At 43.3% G+C, this 22,500-nt stretch overlaps 1 protein-coding gene and 1 long non-coding RNA gene across 2 annotated transcripts in view; both read left to right on the top strand.

Annotated features, from left to right (window-relative positions):
* Positions 1-22,500, top strand: part of LOC138960438 (delphilin-like) — a 74,666-nt gene that overhangs the window by 37,605 nt on the left and 14,561 nt on the right. Inside the window, exons 11-28 of the mRNA XM_070332350.1 lie at positions 1-7; positions 7,444-7,592; positions 8,151-8,216; positions 8,880-9,024; positions 9,473-9,627; positions 10,354-10,455; positions 10,720-10,754; positions 12,549-12,744; positions 13,765-14,072; positions 14,209-14,416; positions 14,728-14,840; positions 15,248-15,326; positions 17,399-17,458; positions 18,932-19,059; positions 20,804-20,872; positions 21,146-21,232; positions 21,761-21,829; positions 22,373-22,459. The exon at positions 1-7 is cut by the window's left edge and continues 64 nt beyond it. Coding sequence (XP_070188451.1) covers positions 1-7; positions 7,444-7,592; positions 8,151-8,216; positions 8,880-9,024; positions 9,473-9,627; positions 10,354-10,455; positions 10,720-10,754; positions 12,549-12,744; positions 13,765-14,072; positions 14,209-14,416; positions 14,728-14,840; positions 15,248-15,326; positions 17,399-17,458; positions 18,932-19,059; positions 20,804-20,872; positions 21,146-21,232; positions 21,761-21,829; positions 22,373-22,459 — 2,063 coding nt within the window. The remainder of the gene's footprint in view (positions 8-7,443; positions 7,593-8,150; positions 8,217-8,879; positions 9,025-9,472; positions 9,628-10,353; positions 10,456-10,719; positions 10,755-12,548; positions 12,745-13,764; positions 14,073-14,208; positions 14,417-14,727; positions 14,841-15,247; positions 15,327-17,398; positions 17,459-18,931; positions 19,060-20,803; positions 20,873-21,145; positions 21,233-21,760; positions 21,830-22,372; positions 22,460-22,500) is intronic.
* On the top strand, positions 19,107-20,228 carry LOC138956794 (uncharacterized). Its single transcript, XR_011452800.1, has 2 exons — positions 19,107-19,506; positions 19,787-20,228. It is a non-coding gene; the product is annotated as an uncharacterized lncRNA (long non-coding RNA).

Here is a 22,500-nt window from a genome sequence, read left to right as displayed (position 1 = left end):
TAAACAGGTATGCCTTCAGATGCGTTCAGGTGGTCATTTTTGATAGAAGGTGACATCTGGTTTTGATGTCGAGAACTGATGCTAAGGTAGAAGGAATCCAAACACTAAGCATATGATATTGTAGAACACACTGTTTAATAACTAAAAGGCAAAGCAAGCAGTCAAAGTGGATCTCAAGGCATTTTAATGTAAGTAGGACCTATATGGAAACCTGATATTCGTGAATACAAAAGATACAATTTGCTACATCAATTATCGACGACTGTTTTGGGGACATCGTGGTTATGGTTGATCAGCCGTAACTTTCACTAGTTGTCTACAGGGCGGGGATGTAGCTCAGTCGGTAGTGCGCTGGGCGGGGATGTAGCTCAGTCGGTAGCGCGCTGGATTTGTATCCAGTTGGTCGCTGTCAGCGTGAGTTCGTCCCCACGTTCGGCGAGAGATTTATTTCTCAGACTCAACTTTGTGTGCAGACTCTCCTCGGTGTCCGAACACCCCCCGTGTGTACACGCAAGCACAAGACCAAGTGCGCACGAAAAAGATCCTGTAATCCATGTCAGAGTTCGGTGGGTTATAGAAACACGAAAATACCCAGCATGCTTCCTCCTAAAGCGGCGTATGGCTGCCCAAATGGCGGGGTAAAAACGGTCATACACGTAAAAGCCGTGGGAGTTTCAGCCCATGAACGAACAAACAAACAAACAAACAAACTAGTTGTCTACTGCAGTCGAACCTGTCTATAACAACCTACCATGGAACCAAACAAAAGGGGTCCTTATGAGTTGGTGGTCTGTGTAAAGGTGAATAATATCAGAAAGAGCGTCTACGGAGATCCTTTCGGTTGGTCGTAATGGGCAGGTGATCGTTTTCAGTAGGTGGTTGCCAGAGCAGGTTCACTGTGTAGAATACAATTAATATGTAAAGCGCATTGAGCATATATATGTCATCATTTTCACGAGTTTTCATTCACAAACACCTGGGAAATAAATCTCATGTTCCCCATGCAATAAATCCCCGGTTACCAAAGTTGCAGGAAGCAGGTTATACATGGATAATCAAAAGCAAACCCAATAGAAACGCTCGGGGATTCTTCGGCTCTTTTCATTGGCGTTTCCCCAGACCCAGGCTAAACAGACGACACGACACTGCTTTGCAAAGTTCCAAAAACGAACTGGCAAACTGGCAAAAGTAAACAAAAAACTGTCATGTATATAGCTAGGCAAGCATATCATGTTCCATTTAGAGATAGCTCCATTAGAGTGAGTCTATTAGCTAAAGGTCCAAGGGACAGCACTCCGTATGAATAGGACAAGAGTTGAGGTTCTGGATATTAAAGCATGGCCGAACCAACACTATGTCTCCGCCTCTCTGTACGTAAACCTACAAATACAACATGGTGTCAGAAGTGGAGCTTGTCAAGAACGTTTGGACTGAAAGATAAGTCACTCAAGCATAATATTAGACTATGGAGGGAACTGGTAGCTGTCCAAGATTCAATTGGGAAGCAAGAGATCTAGTGGGGGAATGGAATTCTTTCAAAGATCACGTGTCTTTCATGTTCAAGGGACCACTGAAAGCTAAGTCAGAAGAAGAAAAATGTTCCTATCTAATGTTATGGGTTGGAGAGAAGGGTAGGAAAATCTTCTCAACCTGGACATTGAGTGATGAGCAGCAGAAAAAGTTGCAGAACTACTACGATGGTTTCAAAGCCTACGTTCAGCCCAAATCAAACCCAATCTTTGCAAGGTACAAATTTCACAGCAAGGTACAGGCACCAGATGAAACGTGTGAACAGTTTGTAACAGAACTGAAATTGCTTGTGAAAGAGTGCGAGTACGGAGACAAAGAAGATGAGGTAGTGAGAGACAGAATAGTGTTCGGAACAAAATCAGACAAAGTGCGTGAGAAACTCATTGATATTGGGAAAGATCTGACTCTAGAGAAAGCTATTGAGATAGCCAGAGTGGATGAAATGTCAGTGAAACAGCTGAAAGAAATGAATTTGTCAGCTGAAGCAGCCGTTCATGCAGTTAGGCATAGAGAGAGAACGAATGCACAAAAGACGTCACGCAGCAGCGACAAGAACAAAGGTACACATGCACCTAGCGAACACAGAGCTACGGCACAGAAGAAATGCGGTAGGTGTGGCATGAAGCACAAACAAGATGCGCAATGTCCTGCGATAGGAAAAGAATGCAGAAAGTGCATGAAACCAAACCACTTTGCGAGCATGTGTAGGGCCAGAACAGAGCAAACACACAGCTCAAAGAGAAGAAACAAAGTACACACACTAGACGATAGTGACAGTAGCGACACAGAGGATGAAGTGCAAGCGTACTCGTTAGGTACAATCGGCACTGCAGAAATGAATACAGTGGATTCCGGATGGTTTCAGAAACTGGAAGTAGAAGAGAAAACAGTCAATTTTCAGTTAGATACTGGAGCAAAATGCAATGTCATTTCTGAGAAAACGTTCAAATCTTTCAAAGGAAAGAAACTGGAGAAGTCAAAGGTCAAGCTTACGTCATATTCAGGCCATAACATCAAGACACTAGGTTCGACGAAACTGACATGCAAGTTCAAGAAAGAAGAGCATGAAGTGAAATTCTATGTCACAGAGATGGATAGTACAGCGATACTTGGTCTGGAAGCTTGTCAGAGATTAGGACTGATCCAGAGAGTAGACACAGTGCAGTCAAGCATGACGCAAGAGGTTAAAGGAGATCACCCTCAGCTAGATGTTAAAGGAGAATACCCAGATTCTTTTGAAGGTTTAGGTTGTCTCCCAGGAGAGGTTCATCTCAAAGTTGACCCAGATGTACAGCCAGTAGTACACCCACCCAGAAAGATACCAGTTGCGCTACACAAGAAAGTTAAAAGTGAACTGAAACGTATGGAAAAGGAAGGCGTTATCACAAGACAAGAAGAACCTACTGACTGGGTGAACAGTATGGTAGTGGTAGAAACGTCAAAGAAAACAAGAATCTGCATTGATCCACGAGATCTGAACAAAGCTATCAAGAGAGAACACTATCCAATGAAGACGATAGAAGAAGTTGTTCAGAACATGCCAGGAGCAAAAGTTTTCTCTAAACTAGATGCAACATCTGGTTATTGGCAGCTCAAGTTGGACGAAGAGAGTTCCAAGCTGTGTACATTCAACACACCATGGGGGAGATATAGATTTCTCAGGTTACCTTTTGGAATAGTTTCAGCTAGTGAAATATTTCAGAGAGTCATGTCTCAGATGGTAGAAGACATAGAAGGCGCAGAAGCTGTCATGGATGATGTTGTCGTGTCGGGATCCAACACGAAAGAGCATGACAAACGACTGAAGAAAGTCATGGAGAAAGCAAAGTCGTACGGTCTCACGTTCAACGACTCAAAGTGCGAGTTTCACAAGTCAGAAATCTCGTATGTAGGGCACATACTGTCAGGTGAAGGTCTGAAAGCAGATCCAGAGAAGATCAGAGCAGTTCAGAAGATGAGCAGTCCTCAAAACAAGAAAGAACTGATGACGTTCCTAGGGTTCATTCAGTACTTAGGAAAGTTCTTACCCAACTTGGCAGATGTGAGCAAACCACTCAGAAAACTGACAGAGAAAGATGCAGTGTGGAAGTGGACAAAGACAGAGGAAGAGAGTTTCAAGAAGCTGAAGAAGCTAGTGACGGAAGCACCAGTACTGAGGTACTATGACCCAGCAAAACCTCTGACACTATCAGTTGATGCGTCATCCACAGGGTTAGGTTGTTGCCTCATGCAAGAAGGTCAGCCGATCGCGTACGGGTCAAGGGCACTGACAAAGACACAACAGAACTATGCGCAGATAGAGAAGGAAACACTTGCAGTAGTGTACGGATGTGAGAAATTTCACACATACGTGTATGGTAGAACGGTAGAAGTAGAGACTGATCACAAACCATTGCAGTCCATCTTTACAAAACCACTACACAAAGCACCTGTTCGTCTGCAAAGATTCATGTTGCAGCTACAGAAGTATGACCTCAAGGTGAAGTACAAACCCGGGAAAGAAATGTACGTCGCAGATACGCTCAGCAGATCGTACCTCCCAGAAACAAAAGAACAGTTGATTCCAGAGAAAGAAATCAATGCTATCAACCCAAGGTCACACTTGCCCATCTCAGATGAGAAATACGCAGAATTTCAGAGAGAAACAGCAAATGACGTAGAACTGACAGAACTCAAAAAAGTCATCTTGAAGGGTTTCCCAGAGAACAGAAGAGATGTCCCAGAATCAGTTAGAGCTTATTGGTCATTCCGAGATGAGCTTACATACACAGACGGTCTGATTTTCAGAGGGCTCAGATTGGTCATTCCCAAGAAGTTTCAAGTAGATCAGCTGCAAAGAATTCATTCATCACATTTAGGCATAGTGAAATGCAAGAGCATGGCCAGAGAATTGGTATTCTGGATAGGTATGTCGTCACAGATTGAAGACATGGTCACAGCATGTAGAGTTTGCGCAGAAAACTCCAGAGCTAACCCCAAAGAACCAATGATACCAATGGACATTCCAGATAGACCATGGGCAAAGATCGCAGCAGATTTGTTCGAGCTGAACAAGACACACTATTTGATAATAGTAGATTACTACTCCAAATGGCCAGAAGTCATTACACTGAACAGTCTCAACACCAAAACAGTCGTTGGCCACATGAAAAGTCAGTTTGCAAGATTTGGAATAGTAGATGAGTTGATCACAGACAACGGACCACAGTTTGCAAGTGCTGAATTCGCAGAGTTCATGAAAGAGTATGAAATCAAACATACCACCACAAGCCCTTACCACCCTCAAGGTAACGGTCAAGCAGAAAGAATGGTCCAAACAGTGAAGAATCTGATGAAAAAATCCAAAGATCCTCACAGATCACTCCTAGACTACAGAAACACACCATTAGACACAGGGAAATCACCTGCAGAATTGTTTCTAGGCAGAAAACTGAAAACAACACTCCCAACAAGAGCAGAACTGTTGAAACCAGGAAAACAGCAGAACAAGAAGAATCACAAAGATTTGGTTGCTCGCCAGAAGAAGCAGAAAGAGTACTTTGACAGAAAAGCCAGTGGAAATTTGACAAAACTCAGAGCAGGAGATCCAGTCATGATGCAGTTTGGTAACAGATGGAAGAAAGCAGAAGTAGTTACTCCTCATTCTACACCAAGATCCTATGTAGTCAGAGATGAACAGAATGTAGAGTACAGAAGAAACCGCAAAATGCTCAGACCAACAAAGGTAGCATCCAGAGACAGTGATTCCAACAGAACAGTTACCATGCCAACTACTGATCAGAATGTGAAAGACTCAAATCAGAAAGAAAAAGAAAAGAAAATAGGAACTGAACAGATTCCAGTACAAACTGATGACAAGAACATGGTTGAAAACAAAGACAGTGCAGTAACAACCAGATCCGGAAGAGTTGTCAAACAACCCAAGAAATACAGTGATGAGTACACATGAACTGAGTAGGTACAGCTGACAGTAATGATGATGAAAGTATGCTAGAGAGTAGACAGCAGAGAATGATAATCAGAGTAATGGTACTATTTTAATTTCAGAAAGTTATGAATAGTTCAGTTGTATTTTTTATTGATTACAGTATTGATTAAGAAAGATTCAGAATATGAATAAGAATGTATGCTGGAGATAAAGAATGTTTGAAGACAGATTTTATTTTCAATTGCTCAGAGACACTAAATGAACAGAAGATTCATTCACGCAATGTTTGAAACAATGACTATGTACAAGATGTTTGTAACACATGTCAAAACAACATTCACATCATATAAACATGCAGACACAATGATAATGTCTTGAAGATTTTTTTATGTTTATTGGAGTGCAAAACATTGTCCATCTTTAGGTGATGTAGGTAAACATTATAGAATAGTAACCAGAGTGTGAATGTGTAACAAATCCATTATCAGTATGAATGCTGAAATTGTCAGTATGAAAGTTCAATGTGTGAATAAGAACACTTTTTATAAGTGAAGTTTCACAGGAGTAAGTTTAAAAGTTTTGTTTCTGTTCTAAGTGTTAAATAAAAGAAAATAAATGAAGGCCCACATAATTTAGTAAAAGATAAAGATTCAAAATCTAGATGTACATTCAAGTTGAAGAAAATGACTAGAAGTATTTTCTTATTTGTAAAAGAGAGGATGTCATGTATATTGCTAGGCAAGCATATCATGTTCCATTTAGAGATAGCTCCATTAGAGTGAGTCTATTAGCTAAAGGTCCAAGGGACAGCACTCCGTATGAATAGGACAAGAGTTGTGGTTCTTGATATTAAAGCATGGCCGAACCAACACTATGTCTCCGCCTCTCTGTACGTAAACCCACAAATACAACAACAACAAAACAACTTAATGAAAGGTAAGAAATTCATCACAAACAAATGAAACCTAGCCATATGTTTTGTCTTCTTACAAAGTCATGGAGTGCGTGTATCTATGTTTCAAACGTCAAGTTCAAGTCAAACCAATTGACCCCTGACACACAAACTTTGACCCGTGCACAAGACGTTGTATCGATAAACGAAGCGCAATTACAAATAATGATAAAAGCAAAGAACATAGCAACAAGATATGCAAACATCTAACAAAGCCGAGTAAGCAGAATGACAGGTCTAATGAAAAACAAAGAGGCAATGAGTCGGAAACAAGATCGCGATTCTTCCCTTCGCTGCACGACGCAAATATTCTGTGACCTTTGACCCAACGTACCTTCCACATTCGATCACTAAGCTTAATATTTACAACTGAAAACCGAGGGTGTGGAATACTGAGAGGAACCTACATCACTGTGCATCCTCAAACCTGACATACTTATCCCAACATTTGTATGAACTCAAAACACAGAAAGTTGCTTTCACACGCCAGCTTTGATAGCAACAACGTGCTGGGGCACCAATTCCCCCCAAACCATGTATTATCAAAACAGAACTTGTGTTTCAAAGCATGGCTCCCTGTGTTTTGGCACTTATTTTCTCACTACCAAAATGATGATAAAAACGATGGTTGGTAGTTTGTTGTCAGACCAGCTTTTTTGTCGGTCCTCGGGGGGCATATCGCCTTTGGTTTAATATGTATTGACCGCGGCCTTCGGCCTTGGTCAATAAATAGGAAACAACAGACGATATGCTCCCCCTCGGACCGACACAAAAGCTGGTCTGTCAACAACTCATCAAACATCTTATATTATGCGGTATATCAAATGTCCATTATTATTATTATTATTAATACAATCAACGGTGTGGTAAACTGCAACACAAGAATATAAAAACATGAAAAGTAAGTTTATGGTTCGTTTAATTATAGACAAAACGAAACATTTATCTTAAAAAAAAAAGTTAGGTATAAAACAATTAGCAGTCTATCAGTTTTGTTGTTGTTGCGAAATGAGAGATAATTTTGTTGATACAGAGACGTGGTGGGGCTACAAGCCAGGCTGGAGCTAGTGCTGGACACGCCCACCAAGTGTATCCTGTGGAAGTTTATCCTAGTTTCTGTACAGCCTATCCACCATGACTACATTCTGCACAGGGTGGGCCTTCCTAGACACGTTCTCACAGGTCAGTGTGTGTGTGTGTGTGCGCGTGCGCGCGCGCGTGTGCAGCCTTTACATCCTGGGCGGAATTGCCTTGTCACGTTCTCACAGGTCAGTGTTTCGCTTGGATAGAGGACGCACAGGTATTTCTCTTTGTACAAGACGAAGTCTTCGTGAGTATTAAGTTTAATACAAGGCTCGCCCTCTGAGCGTTTAAGAAATATGAGAAAATTCGCAACATGAAAAATGTAGACCCGTGCAAATGACACGTGTTTGGTTGATGTTGAGTGACTGGCGACTGTCCCAACTACACTGTCTACCTAGAAAACCACCGAAACCACAATTTCTTTTCTTCCTTTCATCATGCGTAGCGAACCTTTGAATTAAAACATTGTTGTTTTAGTGAGCTGTCACTCGACATTTTACTAGTTCATTACAAGTGCATTGAAATCTGACCACATGGAAGTTTTCATTAACGTAATAAGTGGTCTTTGTGAATGTTTTTTTTTTATATGGGCAGATTAACTGACAAGGAATCTCATCTAGACTTTTTGGGGTCTTAATTATTTTGTCTGTGTTGCAGAGCTCATCAATCAGCCCGAAACACAAAACCTTTCAATGTTTTCTCCACGATCAAACCATAGTACTGGTAAGACTTTCTGCACGTCGGTTTGTCTGTCAGTCGATCTGTTATTATGCTTGTGTGTCACTGTGTGTGTGTGTGTGTGTGTGTGTGTGTGTGTGTGTGTGTGTTTGTATATGAGTGTGTATGTGTGTGTGTGTGTGTGTGTGTTTGTATATGAGTGTGTGTGTGTGTGTGTGTATGTGTGTGTGTGTGTGTGTGTGTGTGTGTGAGTTTTTGTATGTGTATGCGTGTGTGCGGGTGTGCATGTGTGTGTGTGTGTGTGTGTGTGTGTGTGTGTGCGTTTATGTATGTGTGTGTGTGTGTGTATGTGTGTATGTGTGTGTGTGTGCGTGTGTGTGTGTGTGTGTGTGTGTGTGTGTGTGTGTGTGTGTGTGTGTGTGTGTGTGTGTTCTGGCAGGTCAGTATTTTGCACAAGTACTTCTTTTTGTAAAAGACCAAGTCTTCGTGAGCAATACGTTTAACGCGAAGCTCGCCCCATTAAATTAAAAAAAAGGCAACATTTTGCAACAAAACATGTACATAATATGTAATCAAACAAAGGCAGCAGCTGTGGCTATTGAGCCTTTTGCGATTAATCATTCTTACATTTTCGAATGTCAAACTAGCATTAGAGATGGTGGGTAGTCAAACCTCACGTTGAAATTGAAACACCCGCATTGTCTTCAGAGGCGGCAGTGAGTCAGATCCATGTGTCCAGCAAACAGGCAACACCAGGCAAACCCGCCACCTTCCAGAACCACATCGACTTTCTCCTCACCTCCAGTGAACGGCTCCAGTTCAAAGCTGCCGTGGACAGCTACCTGGAAATCCAGTGAGTTCATTGACAGTGTGTGTGTGTGTGTGTGTGTGTGTGTGTGTGTGTGTGTGTGTGTGTGTGTGTGTGTGTGTGTGTGTGTTGTTGTTGTTGTTGTTGTTGTTGTTGTTGTTGTTGTTGTTGTTGTTGTTGTTTTGCGGTGAAATAGCCCAGATGGTAACCGACCTGACCTGTTTTGAATTCAGCATGGCAAACCGGCCGATGAAATTGTCATATTGACCGTTCAGTGTGACCCTGGGATCAGTGGACAGTGGATCAGAGACCACCGACTATGGTCTAGAAAAAGTAAAGTTTGGCCAAAAAACCAGGTTGAACCACAAAGAGCATTTTAGCATGGACAGCGTCATTCTTGTTTCACATTTTAACTGGATATTTCCCCAAGAGCATGGCCAAAATAGCCAGAAAGGTCAGTCGCACTCATCCCAGAATGCGCGTGTATTTTCAGAGATCTGCAGCCACTAATGGAGGTGATGGGCCTGATCCTGGACACGCCCTCTAAGCGTGTGTTGTGGCGGTACGTCTTGCCCCGCCTTACGCCTGCCCATCAGGGCGTGGTCAGACACATGATGGACCTGCCCGTGTTGGACCCAGCTCACACGGGTAAGGTCACTTAATACATTCGTCAAAACCTGCCCCGCTCCAATCTTACAGACTTTTACAAATTGTCTTCAGAATCAGTGTGCATTAGGTGTGGGAGAGGATTCCTGGACCGGATAGGTTTCATCATCCAGCTCCGGGCCCTTCAGACCAAGCAAATCATAAGACTGTTCATGAACAAAAGGTGTAGGTCATGGAAATGATGAAGACAGATGATGGTTTCGCTAGGTCTAATCGGCATTGCCTGTTCTTTTTTTCTTCTTTTTTTTCCTCCTCAAATAAATCACCGGAGAACAAAGATGAAATCTGTATCAGAACGCCTAATGCAAATATTTCATTGAAGTTTTGTGCAGATTTTTCGTCTTATGAAACATTGTGTCAGAGATAACAAAACCCCTTTTTGTGTTCGAGCGCTCTCCAGTTCACTCAGCTATAAACGGGTACCTGACCCTCTTCAGCGCCTGGCAAAGCGAAGATGGCCAGATGGGTACAGCTCTCATAAAGCTGGTCTGAGTATGTTGAGATATGTAACATCTCTCTTTCCTGCGACCAATTATTATAATGTTCATGAAACTAACTTTTTTCTGAGAAAAATAGGTTGTTGTGACGTTCCCTGCGTAGGAATTTAGATGTTAGAACAGCCCATAATAATTAGAATTCACTCTCAACATTTAATAAGCCTTGTGAAATACGTCATGAAATCCCTCTAAATTCTGCAACTCCAAACAGTTACAGGGCTGTCGATGTCTGGCATGGACTCGTACATCGGTTCTTACGACGAGAACTCACAGCAGGTCGACACAGCCACCAACACGGAAGAAATTCTCTATGGTGAGTCGCTCTTCAGAATTTATCTTTGTTTTCCTTTGTACCCTACACGACTCCTGCGTCGGTTCTTACGAAGAACATTTTTCACGATTCGACACGAATTTCTAAAAAGTCGACACGTCTACCAACACTGAAGAAGTTCTCTATGGTGTGTCATAGACTGCACCGATTAGGTATCACCCACTCTTTCATAACCCAATGCTGACCATGTTGTTTAATGATTGTGTAGTTTTGGATTATTCATAACGTCTTGATTTCTTTTTGCAGGAAGAGAGAAAGAGGAGGATACAAAACAGGATGCCGTGAGTTGCATGTTTGCTTGTTTGAAATACCACATTGATAATACTCGCATCTTTCATACTCCGTCTAACCACGTGTTTCAGACACACCCCTCGTTAGTGACTGGCCTATACTGTCACGTGGGAAAATTTCCCTAAATGAAAGCAAGAGGATTCACTCTTTCACAACCCATACAAACCCGACAGAGTTATTCCCGATCATCATCTATTTGGGTTTCTCTCTTTTTTTCCCCTGTAACTTGCTGGGCATGCACTCCCTGTTTGAAGGCACATATTTTCCTGTAACTTGCTAGGCATGCACTGTTTGAAGGCACAGATGTTCCTGTAACTTGCTAGGCATGCACTGTTTGAAGGCACAGATTTTCCTGTAACTTGCTAGGCATGCACTGTTTGAAGGCACAGATTTTCTTGTAACTTGCTAGGCATGCACTGTTTGGAGGCACAGATTTTCCTGTAACTTGCTGGGCATGCACTGTTTGAAGGCACAGATTTTCCTGTAACTTAATTGCTAGGCATGCACTGTTTGAAGGCACAGATTTTCCTGTAACTTGCAAGGCATGCACTGTTTGAAGGCACAGATTTTTCTGTAACTTGCTGGGCATGCACTGTTTGAAGGCACAGATTTTCCTGTAACTTGCTGGGCATGCACTCCCTGTTTGAAGGCACATATTTTCCTGTAACTTGCTAGGCATGCACTGTTTGAAGGCACAGATTTTCCTGTAACTTGCTAGGCATGCACTGTTTGAAGGCACAGATTTTCCTGTAACTTGCTAGGCATGCACTGTTTGAAGGCACAGATTTTCCTGTAACTTGCTAGGCATGTACTGTTTGAAGGCACAGATTTTCCTGTAACTTGCTGGGCATGCACTGTTTGAAGGCACAGATTTTCCTGAAACTTGCTAGGCAGGCACTGTTTGAAGGCACAGATTGTCCTGTAACTTGCTAGGCATGCACTGTTTGGAGGCACAGATTTTCCTGTAACTTGCTGGGCATGCACTGTTTGAAGGCACAGATTTTCCTGTAACTTAATTGCTAGGCATGCACTGTTTGAAGGCACAGATGTTCCTGTAACTTGCTAGGCATGCACTGTTTGAAGGCACAGATTTTCCTGTAACTTGCTAGGCATGCACTGTTTGAAGGCACAGATGTTCCTGTAACTTGCTAGGCATGTACTGTTTGAAGGCACAGATTTTCCTGTAACTTAATTGCTAGGCATGCACTGTTTGAAGGCACAGATTTTCCTGTAATTTGCTAGGCATGCACTGTTTGAAGGCACAGATTTTCCTGTAACTTGCTAGGCATGCACTGTTTGAAGGCACAGATTTTCCTGTAACTTGCTGGGCATGCACTGTTTGAAGGCACAGATTTTCCTGTAACTTGCTAGGCATGCACTGTTTGAAGGCACAGATTTTCCTGTAACTTGCTGGGCATGCACTGTTTGAAGGCACAGATTTTCCTGTAAAAACAGGACTCACTATCTCACATCTGGCCAGGTTTTACATGGGATGAGACCACCCCTCCACCTCGACACAGCAATCTGACTGTGTCCTGTGCAGAGTAGAATTGTGATTATGATTTTTTTTATTTTTTTATTTTTTAGCAAATTGACACTGGTGTTTATTGAGAATTTCTTCGTAGAAAACAACACTCTGCACAGGAAGAAGCCAGGATGTTGAATTGTTGGTATGTGTCCAATTCAGGGATGGTCTTACCCCTTGTAAAAAGCCTGGACAAATCTGACCCAACCGTTCTAGACGGCATATATTGTAATATATCGCCCTTTTTATGACTTCGCAGGGTTCCTCGGAAGATGAAAACGATAGTAGCATCGGATCAGACTCCGCGTCGGTCGGGAAGCCGGTCAAACTAAAGATGGCGACAGGCGGCAGGAAAGGGTCTGCGGGCAGAGAGGAACAGGCATTGCTACAGGAAGTACAGGCAACACGCCGAGCAGTGGAGGAAGTCAAACAAGCCATTCAAGGAAGACGAGAAGGTTAGTAGTTGTGATGTGTCAAGGTTAGAGAGGTTAGATATGTAAGGCTCTACGGGCAGAGAGGAATAGGCATTGCTACAGGAAGTACAGGCAACACGCCGAGCAGTGGAGGAAGTCAAACAAGCCATTCAAGGAAGACGAGAAGGTTAGTAGTTGTGATGTGTGAAGGTTAGAGAGGTTAGATATGTAAGGCTCTACGGGCAGAGAGGAATAGGCATTGCTACAGGAAGTACAGGCAACACGCCGAGCAGTGGAGGAAGTCAAACAAGCCATTCAAGGAAGACGAGAAGGTTAGTAGTTGTGATGTGTGAAGGTTAGAGAGGTTAGATATGTAAGGCTCTACGGGCAGAGAGGAATAGGCATTGCTACAGGAAGTACAGGCAACACGCCGAGCAGTGGAGGAAGTCAAACAAGCCATTCAAGGAAGACGAGAAGGTTAGTAGTTGTGATGTGTGAAGGTTAGAGAGGTTAGATATGTAAGGCTCTACGGGCAGAGAGGAATAGGCATTGCTACAGGAAGTACAGGCAACACGCCGAGCAGTGGAAGAGGTCAAACAAGCCATTCAAGGAAGACGAGAAGGTAAGTAAGTTGTGATGGGTGAAAGCGGAGGGTAAGATATGTAAGGCTCCGCAGGCAGAAAAGAGCAGGCGTTGCTATAGGAAGTACTTCTTATTCTGCGTTCATGAGCTGAAACTCCCACGTACACTCGTGATTTCTGCACGTGCGGGTTTTTACGTGTATGGCCGTTTTTCGCTCGCCATTTAGGCAGCCATACGCCGCTTTCGGGGATATAGGAAGTACAGGAAACGCGGCGAGATGTACAGGAAGTCACCCGAAAAAGCCATTACAGGAAGGTAGAAGGTGTGTTGCAGAGTGTCAGTGGCAGGCCAGTGGTGGTTTGAGTAACCTTATTTTTTAACATCCCTTTTATGTGTCTGTTAGGCTTTGTACTCCATTTTAACCGTCATCGCCTTGTTAAACAGCAATACTTTCTCTTTCTTTTTCCATTCAAAATGCAGACGACGAGGACAGAGAAACGCACGAAGATGATGACGACGACGATGAGGACGAAGCCCCCGGCATAGACTCCAAGCATTTTGTCACCATCATCCCAGTGGGTTATCCCGGGTTTGACGTCAGCCGACGCCCCTTCTACAGCAAAGAAATGGACTCGCCCGAGTTCAGCAAGTTACGCAAGTTTGTAACAAACAAGCGAGACGGCGAAGTTGAGGCGACCAAAGCGTCTCTGCAGGAGTTAAGGTTGAAGAACGACGCAGACAGCGGTTCGGACAGCGATTCTGAGATGGTCTACAACGTGCGGGCAAGTGTGAGTAGTAAATATGAACGAAGCGGAGAAAGGTATTTTCTAAGCGAGCAAGTTAAAAACGAAACGGAAAGTATGTGGGGACTCAAAATTGGAAGATTACGTAGTAGGATTATTGATTGACTTGGAATGGTTTCAGGCCAGCCCACGTCACGGAGGGTACGGCCTGAACCACGGCGCCATGAAGGCGCTGAAGGAGCTTGATGACGTCATGGCGGCCGAGTCGTTGTCAGAGCCAGACTCTCCGAGTCAGCACGCCGCCTCGCCTGAGAGACGGAACAACAAGTCCCGAGCCTCTGTCACCTTCTCCATCCCTCCCGCCCCTCCACTCCCCCCACCACTCCCAGGTTTGGTTTTTCAGGTCATCCTAAGCTTGAGTTTTTTTGGTGAATTTAAGGTGTACATGTCTTAGTTTCCCCACCTCGACTTCTTCTGTTGCTTTGTTTGATGTTCTTTTCCTCAAAGTTAAGCAAACAAACTGCACAGCTAGGCTACCTATAACACGACGCAGTGGTGTTGAAAAGTGCAGTAAAATGCATTTTGAATGTTAAACTGTCATAATTGTTTGTGTCAAGGTCCCATTAATGGGTTTCAGCATTGACTTAGATGTCCACATTTGTATTCACAACTAAAAGACACAGCTTTTCTACATGTTCAGGATTGGAGTCAGAAGGCCCATCAGAGCACACCACGGGCAACCAGATGAACGTGAAGCGGATCAACTGGGAGAAACTGGACAACAGGAACGTGGAGAACACCGTGTGGGAACATGTAGGTGTATGGAGCACTATGCCCTTTTTGGCTCGCCTGAGTAATCAGCGAGTCCCTTGCGCTCCACACTTCTTCAGTTTGAAGAATCTGTTGTGTTACTGTCATGTTACGTCGGAAAATTAGCAGCTTAGGGTTACTAATAAACATCTTTAGGGTTTGCAAGCCACATTGGCAAGTAGAATTGCATGTCTTTGATTGTATGATAGCGAACCACAAACACGCGTAGCTTTGTTGTTTTAAAATATATTCGATATTGTACGACTTCCGTAAAAATAAGGACCGATCAACGAAATAGGGCTGTGTGCGACTATCCACTCAGAACCCTAAATCCCTCACGTATTTACAAGAAGAGAAAGATAATTCTCTCATTTTGTTAAGAGGATTGTTTTCTTTTTTTCTTTGGGCAGCTGTGTGACACAGACCTGAGCGAAGTCATCCGGTATCTGGAGCTAGAGTCTCAGTTCAGCACCAAGCCTGCCAAACAGAGTGAGTATGAAACGCCGCATGAGTGAGCTTACGCGACAGTTCTGATTTTCATGTACTTGAGTATACCTGTCTGATTGGGTGTTCTGTGCGTGTGCACCATTTCGTTTTGTTGTCCTCACGTGCGCACGTGTGTGTGTGTGTGTGTGTGTGTGTGTGTGTGTGTGTGTGTGTGTTTGTGTATGTGTATGTGTGTGTGTGTGTGTTGGTGGGTGTGTTTGTATTGTGTTTGTATGTGTGTGTGTGTGTGTGTGTGTGTGTGTGTGTGTATGTGTGTGTGTGTGTGTGTGTGTGTGTGTTAGGTGTCTGTGTGTGTGTGTGTTTATTGCCTGTTTTCATCAATCCTGTATTAATGATTCAAAAGGCACTATTTGTCTATTTGAATTTAAATGGCGATGTTGATCTAGCTGCTGTACCCGTGACAGCTGTCACAGCGAGGAAGGAAGTCCGGTTCCGTGGTATGTCAGCGGGTGATAGATTTAGTTTTATTCCACCAACATCTTGTACCCGAATTTTGCTTTGCAATTAGAAATTTGCTGGGTGACAGGGATTTGCTTTGCTTGCCAGGGTTCACAGCTCAAGAAAGGGACGAGGAAATGCTGACAAAACAATAACAATAACAATAACAATAACAGCACTTTATTCTCCATTAAAATATTACATAAAAATGGAAAATTTTCTTCGACACACCCTGCCTGCCTGTAAACGATTAACAATTTTACAGGCAGGTTAAAGGTGTGTCAGGGTCGCACACGAGTTGCGCCCAAACTTGAGACATGTAGATGCAGTTGTGCAATTCTACAATGCAATACCTTGTGACATAGAAGCCGCAACCCACCCCATTTAATTGCTACAGTCTAATTTTTGCACGAAATGCTATACCTATCATTGAATGAATTGTACAAACCGGAAACAACAACACGAGAACATCAGTTGTATTTCCATGAGCTTCTGTAGATGTAAAACCGAAATAACGTGGATCTTGAATACCTTGCATATCCGCACTTTCTTTCCACTGCTTTGCTTTTGTGACAGGGGAGGCTACCGCTCCTTTCACAGCAGACTCTGCACCCGAGTTGTTGGCCTTTAAAGTCAACACCTGTGGATTGTAGAGTTCTGTTTGTGATGGGGTCTGGTGGTTTCCGATTGTCTGTATGCTCATGGAAACCTTCGGGTTTGCATAACAGTTTTTATAGGGCTAAGAAATTAGCCCTAACATTTTCAATCCTGTTTGATTGCACTTCGCTTCCCGAGGTGATCGTAGTGTTTCGGCACACGGTTACACTTTCAATCCTGTTTTATTCAGTCAATGGTTATATAGCAAGCTCCCTTCACATCCGAGGGTTATCATCATAGCTGAGTTTTTTTTTATGGGAAAACGCTGAAGGATGTTCCAAATTCTTCTGTTGTCGTTCACGAATTCTGCTTTCCAAGACAGACAACCCCGCTTTGATTATTTTGTGTATTGAATGGCGAATGTGATCGGAAGAGTTTTCTCGTAGGGTACGGACGATTAAGAGAGAGGTCAGTGACTGAAACAAAGACACACACAAACCAGAAATCTGGTGTTTGTGCTCGGAAATACATGATGTTGTATATAGATGGTTTTTATTATTAAAAGAAGAAAATGCTTTGATAATGCGCCTCTTGAACAAACACCTAACATTGCAAAGAAAGCAGCGGATACACGAAGCACAACTCTTTCTATCACTATCGCCTTCCTGCCTTTCTAAAATAGGTGGTTGCCTCCCTTGCCCTTCCCTTTTTCAGTTCGTGTATTGCCCGTTGCTCCACTCGTGAGGCTATCTTAAAACTTGTGTTGAGAATTTTTTTTCTCAGAGTACCTGCCTTATATTTTAGCTGAAATTAGGTATTGGATTTTACGGAATATGGTTGACGTTTTAATATAACTTTTGACAATCAGTGGAAGTATTACTTTGTGTCATTCATGCTTAAATTGAGTCTCCTCACTTTATGCTTATCAGAATCAACTTTCGTGTTGAACATATTACACCAAACAAAACTGATTGAAAAGAGCGTATATGCTTGCATTAATCTAAAATTCATATTTGCAGGAGACAGAGAAAAAAGGAGGGAAGTCTGCATTATGAATTCAAAGAAAGCCTACAACATATGTAAGTACACTAGACGATGTTTATTCACTACCTATTTTTTGTGTATTGTTTCAAAGGATCGAACATGTCTTTCCTTTTGCACACGTCTTCTTCCCTCCCTCCTACGTCCTTACTGCTGCCTTTTCTTGGTGAACACACACACTTGTCAGGGGCGGATCAGTTCATTTTATGGGGGGGGAGGGGGCTTTCCAAAAGTATATTATGAAGATATGGGTGTGAAGGCGCGAAGCGCCGAGCCGACGGCGCAAAGCGCCTAGCTTTCTAGGGGGGTCCGGGGGCATGTCCCCCCCCGGAAAATTTTGAAAAAAAGGATGCAAAATGGTGCAATCTGGTGCATTCTGAGGATGATCATTACCAGTTTCAGGCAGCAGATTTTGTCACTGATTAATACCAAAAAAACCACCACAATTTAAAAAAAAAAAAGTTTGGGTTGGGGGGGGGGGGGGGGTTTCCAGAAACCCCCCCCTCGTCCGCCCCTGCTTGTACTATTATCAACAGTCTCTTCAGCATTGTCGCCCATAGAAACGTTTAGATAAATACTCAGTCTTAAACAATTCAGCTCAGCATTTCAGATCTGGTTAGGCTTTTACTAGGAATAAGGCAATCCCTCTACTTGGTCACATACCAACAAGCAGCACCCTGGTTGCATTCTGTGCAGAGTTGGGCTTTTTCTTTTATAATCAATTCATGTGTGAAAAAAACCCACCAGTGTGATGGGTTTGAACCCATGTAAATGCCTGGGAAAATGTGAGATATAGTGAGCAGGACCGTGTTCACGTGCTGACATGTGCCTTAACGGCCTTGTGTGATCAACACTTCTTACAATCTGAGAAGCAAAGGTTAGTAACCGCTTTCAAAGCGTACGACATGTGCAACAGATCAAGCCCGTGAGTTAACCAAAACCAATCTCCCGGCATATGTCGGATGCATTTAAAACGTTTATTTCTCTTTGTTTCTCGTATCTTATAATAGCGCCCTGCCTCATTTGTTTTACAATTTCGTATACTTCTTACGTTAAAGATTAACTTGTTGGAAATGAAAATCTTTGTGATCTCATTTCAAGGCCGGACCAAATGAGTTGTAAGGGGGGGGGGGGGGGGGGGGGGGGGGGGGTTCGTACTTGGGGGGTCCGGGGGCATGCTCCCCCGGAAAATGTTTGAAAAACGGTTAAAATCTGTGCATGATCTGGTGCATTCTGGGCCTTGTTTTGAGGGTTAAGAGCAGCATTGTTTTGGTGCTAAAACTAGTAAAAAAAAACAACACTCAAAGCAAGGTACATGCTTTTTCCAGGGGTGGGGTTCCGGAACCCCTGGAACCCCCCCCCCCCCCCCCCCCCCTGGGTCCGGCCCTGCATTTCGGTAACCTTATTAAACCCCCGTTGCTGGTCTTTTTTGTTCGTTTGTTGCATTTCATTTTTGACCCAAACCATGTATTATTTCTTTCAATATATAATGATGGATACTTTATTGGTAGCGATACTACTGGGTCACCTGAAGATGACCGTGCGGGAGATCAAACAGGCGGTTTACCTGATGGACGAGGAGACGCTCACACCTGAACTACTGCAGCAGCTTATCACCTATGCCCCCAGCAAACAGGAGGTAGGACACACATAGACACGCACACTCATGCAAGAACACACTGTTACGAAGCGGTTTACTCGTATCTGTGGTAATGTGTATTGTTGTAAATAGAATAGACTATAGCGATGGTCAGACATTGGAAAGGGCTATAGGCTGCATACCGTCGCGTTGACCGCAGTTGAACCTTGTGTAACTGACAAGGTTTTTCACGTGCAAGTAATGCAGGCGACAGCTCACTGGCAATGTCATAGCAAAAACGACTTTGTAAAATCAGTCGCCGTCAAGGAGCCAAGCTCGACTCATGTTTTTCGTAACACGTTAGCAGACGGGCTCCTGTTTTAGGTATCTGACTGAAGAAGGATGAAGACTGACGAACTTTCCCTATCAGTCTACGTGATATCTTCCATTTTCATATTCATGCCAGGCCGGCGACTGTACTAAATGTTGGCTTTACACTCTTTTGAGGTATGTTTGAAACCGGTTATATTTTCATGTCATGCTGTCGTATGTGAGAAGAGTGACTGTTTCTGTGTTTAATGTTATTGTGTAGGCCTAAGCTATTGTGCTACACTGCTTAAACATGTGAGGGTTTTACGTAACGTTTTCTTGGCTTTAGAAAACAGGAATTAACGTGTAAATAATTATATTGGCTCATGCAGCTTAATATGTTGGACGAGTGAGTATTTTTATTGTGCGAGTGAAAGAAACTAAAGACAAGTTGATTTATGGACTATAAACTTTACAGTGTTCCAACTGGAGGGTTTCATCGACGGAGGCTGAACTGAACCAGTCAACTGCGGCTTGATGTACATGACCATGGCATGGAGAGCTGGCAGGGTTCTACAGTTAGCCGCCGAGACGAACTGGAAGGATCAAGGACTACGTCAAGCAATGGTCGCGGTGTCGTGAGGACTGGTGCATCCTTGTCAGTCGTCTGAAGGACTTACAGCCATACCAACATCTTGAAAGCCGAAAGATGGCAGTAGGGTAACGTACAGTAGAATACCTATTCGTCTTACCTGTTAAGCTGCTTTGTTTGAGCCAAAAGGTGTCTGCGTCTTGGACTGTAGAGTTTCTTGCGGTGTTGTCGGCCTAGAGTACTGGTCGAAGCCCGGAAATGATTTTGTGATGTAAAAAGCTTTGTAAACTAATAATAATTAGTCTTGGCAGTGTCAAGATCCATTTAACACCAGGTTTTTGCGTGTGTGAGTGCGTGTGCGCTTGTGCCTTGTAAGCTACGGTAGCGGACAACTATTCAGATTACATTCAAGTCTGTAAACAAATACTAAATTTATAGAGTTGTGTAGAGGCATTTATGATTGTCTAAAAACCGGGCTATACCACTCCATAACACACACACACACACACACACACACACACACACACACACACACACACACACACACACACACACGAACGCGCGCAAGCACGCGTGTTCGCACTTCTACACACACAGAAACACAGAAAAACACCCACACACACACACACACACACACACACACACACCGTCACACACACCGACACACACACACACACACACACATACACACAAACAAACAAACAAACAAAGATAGTCTAATATACTAACCAACATACACTAATCAGCATGCACGTGTTTGTTCTGCATGGATGCTTGCACACTGACACTGCCAATGCGCATGCAGGTATACATACAGACTCACTGTCAGGCACACACCCCACAGAGACACACAGTGCAGACGGGTTCAGATTCAGCACTGACAGGGTTCTTGTGTTTTCACAGATGGCACACTACGACGCGTATACTGGAGACATCGAAGAACTTAGTAAACCTGACCAGTTTTCCTTTGAGGTACGTTTTACGTAATGATGGTAACGCGCGCAGTGTACGTGTGTGTGTAATTGTGTGTGTGTGTGTGTGTGTGTGTGTTTGTGTGTGTGTGTGTGTGTGTGCGTGTGTGTGTGTGTCTGTCTGTCTGTCTGTCTGTCTGTTCTTTGTGAGTGGGTGTTGTATGTGTGTGTAGGCTTATGTGTGTGTGATTGAGTGTGTGATTGAGTGTGTAATTGTGTGTGTGTGTGTGTGTGTGTGTGTTTGTGTGTGATGCTGAATGTTTGACTGTTTCAGATGGGGCAGGTGTATGGATACGAACAGAGACTGAAGGCATTATTGTTCAAAGCCAACTTCAAGGAGAAGATTGAGGAACTGAAAGAGGTTATAAGTCCTTCTCATCAAATGGAAGAGAAATGCGATAGAAGAGAGATCTATTGGCAGCCAAGAACCCACATCCCCTTTTGAAATTGATATAATTATCTTGCGTATATTCTCGCGATTCAGCAATATGAAGAGTGCTCGTTTAAGTGTCAAGGATACAATTGAAAGAATGTCTTGCATTGCTTCTTGCGATGCCACAGTATGAAGAGCGCTGTTTTGAGTGTCAAGGATACGATAGCCAGAATGTCTTGCATTTATTCTTGCGATTCCACAATATGAAGGGTGCTGTTTTGAGTGTCAAGGATACGATGTACAGAATGTCTTGGATTTATTCTCGCGATTCCACAGTATGAAGAGCGCTGTTTTGAGTGTCAGGGATACAATTGATAGAATGTCTTGCATTTATTCTCGCGATTCAGCAGTATGAAGAGTGCTGTTTTGAGTGTTGAGGATACAATTGATAAGAATAGTGCTGTTTGAGTGTCAAGGGAACACAAGTAAAATGTTGATGATTATATATGCTCGCAGAGTCTGAGGAGCATCCGACTGGCGTCCAGCGAGCTACGTCACAGCAAGAAGCTGGCCCGTCTACTGGAGGTGAAAACCTGTGTGTCATCATGTTCATCTGGGCTGGTATGCACTAGAAAGTTACCAACTGGGTGGAAGCCAGCTGAGGGGTGTGATAGGTCGAAATAACAGACATTATTCCGTTTCAACCAATCCGTTCCCGCGGCTGGTTCCTGCACGGTTGGTAACTTTCTCGAGCACATCATCCCCAATGTCTTCTGACTGGCGTATGTCTTTCTTGCCCTGTTCGTTTATGTGTTATTGTCAAGGAGCTGTATGATTATATTGTGTGTACAAGAATCGTCTTGCCTTTGTTCCTTGTCAGTATTCTGCTGTAGATGCGTGTGTGTGTTTTTTGTCCTGTCTTGGGAAATCAATCATGTCTTCGTTTCTTCAATATTTTTTTTATTCCATACATTTAGTATTTATTGTTCTCTGTCTCAAAAACTCTCACTCAAACACAGACCCTGTACTTGTTTAATCTAAAATGTTACCAGTACGACACGATGAACCTCTATTTGTTGTAAGAGATGTATAGAGAGCTACTGAGCTGGTGATGTGTTTGATGTGCAGCTGATCCTGGCGATGGGCAACTACATGAACAAGGGCAACACACGGGTGGGAGAGGCAGCAGGGTTCAGGATCACCTTCCTCACGCAGGTACAGTGATGTTTGCACGTGTAATACGCCCTTAAGGCTTT

Source organism: Littorina saxatilis, linkage group LG2, assembly GCF_037325665.1.
Source record: "Littorina saxatilis isolate snail1 linkage group LG2, US_GU_Lsax_2.0, whole genome shotgun sequence".
Lineage (NCBI taxonomy): Eukaryota > Metazoa > Mollusca > Gastropoda > Littorinimorpha > Littorinidae > Littorina > Littorina saxatilis.
Note: the sequence above shows the minus strand (reverse complement) of the source record. Positions and strands in the feature narration are given on the sequence as shown.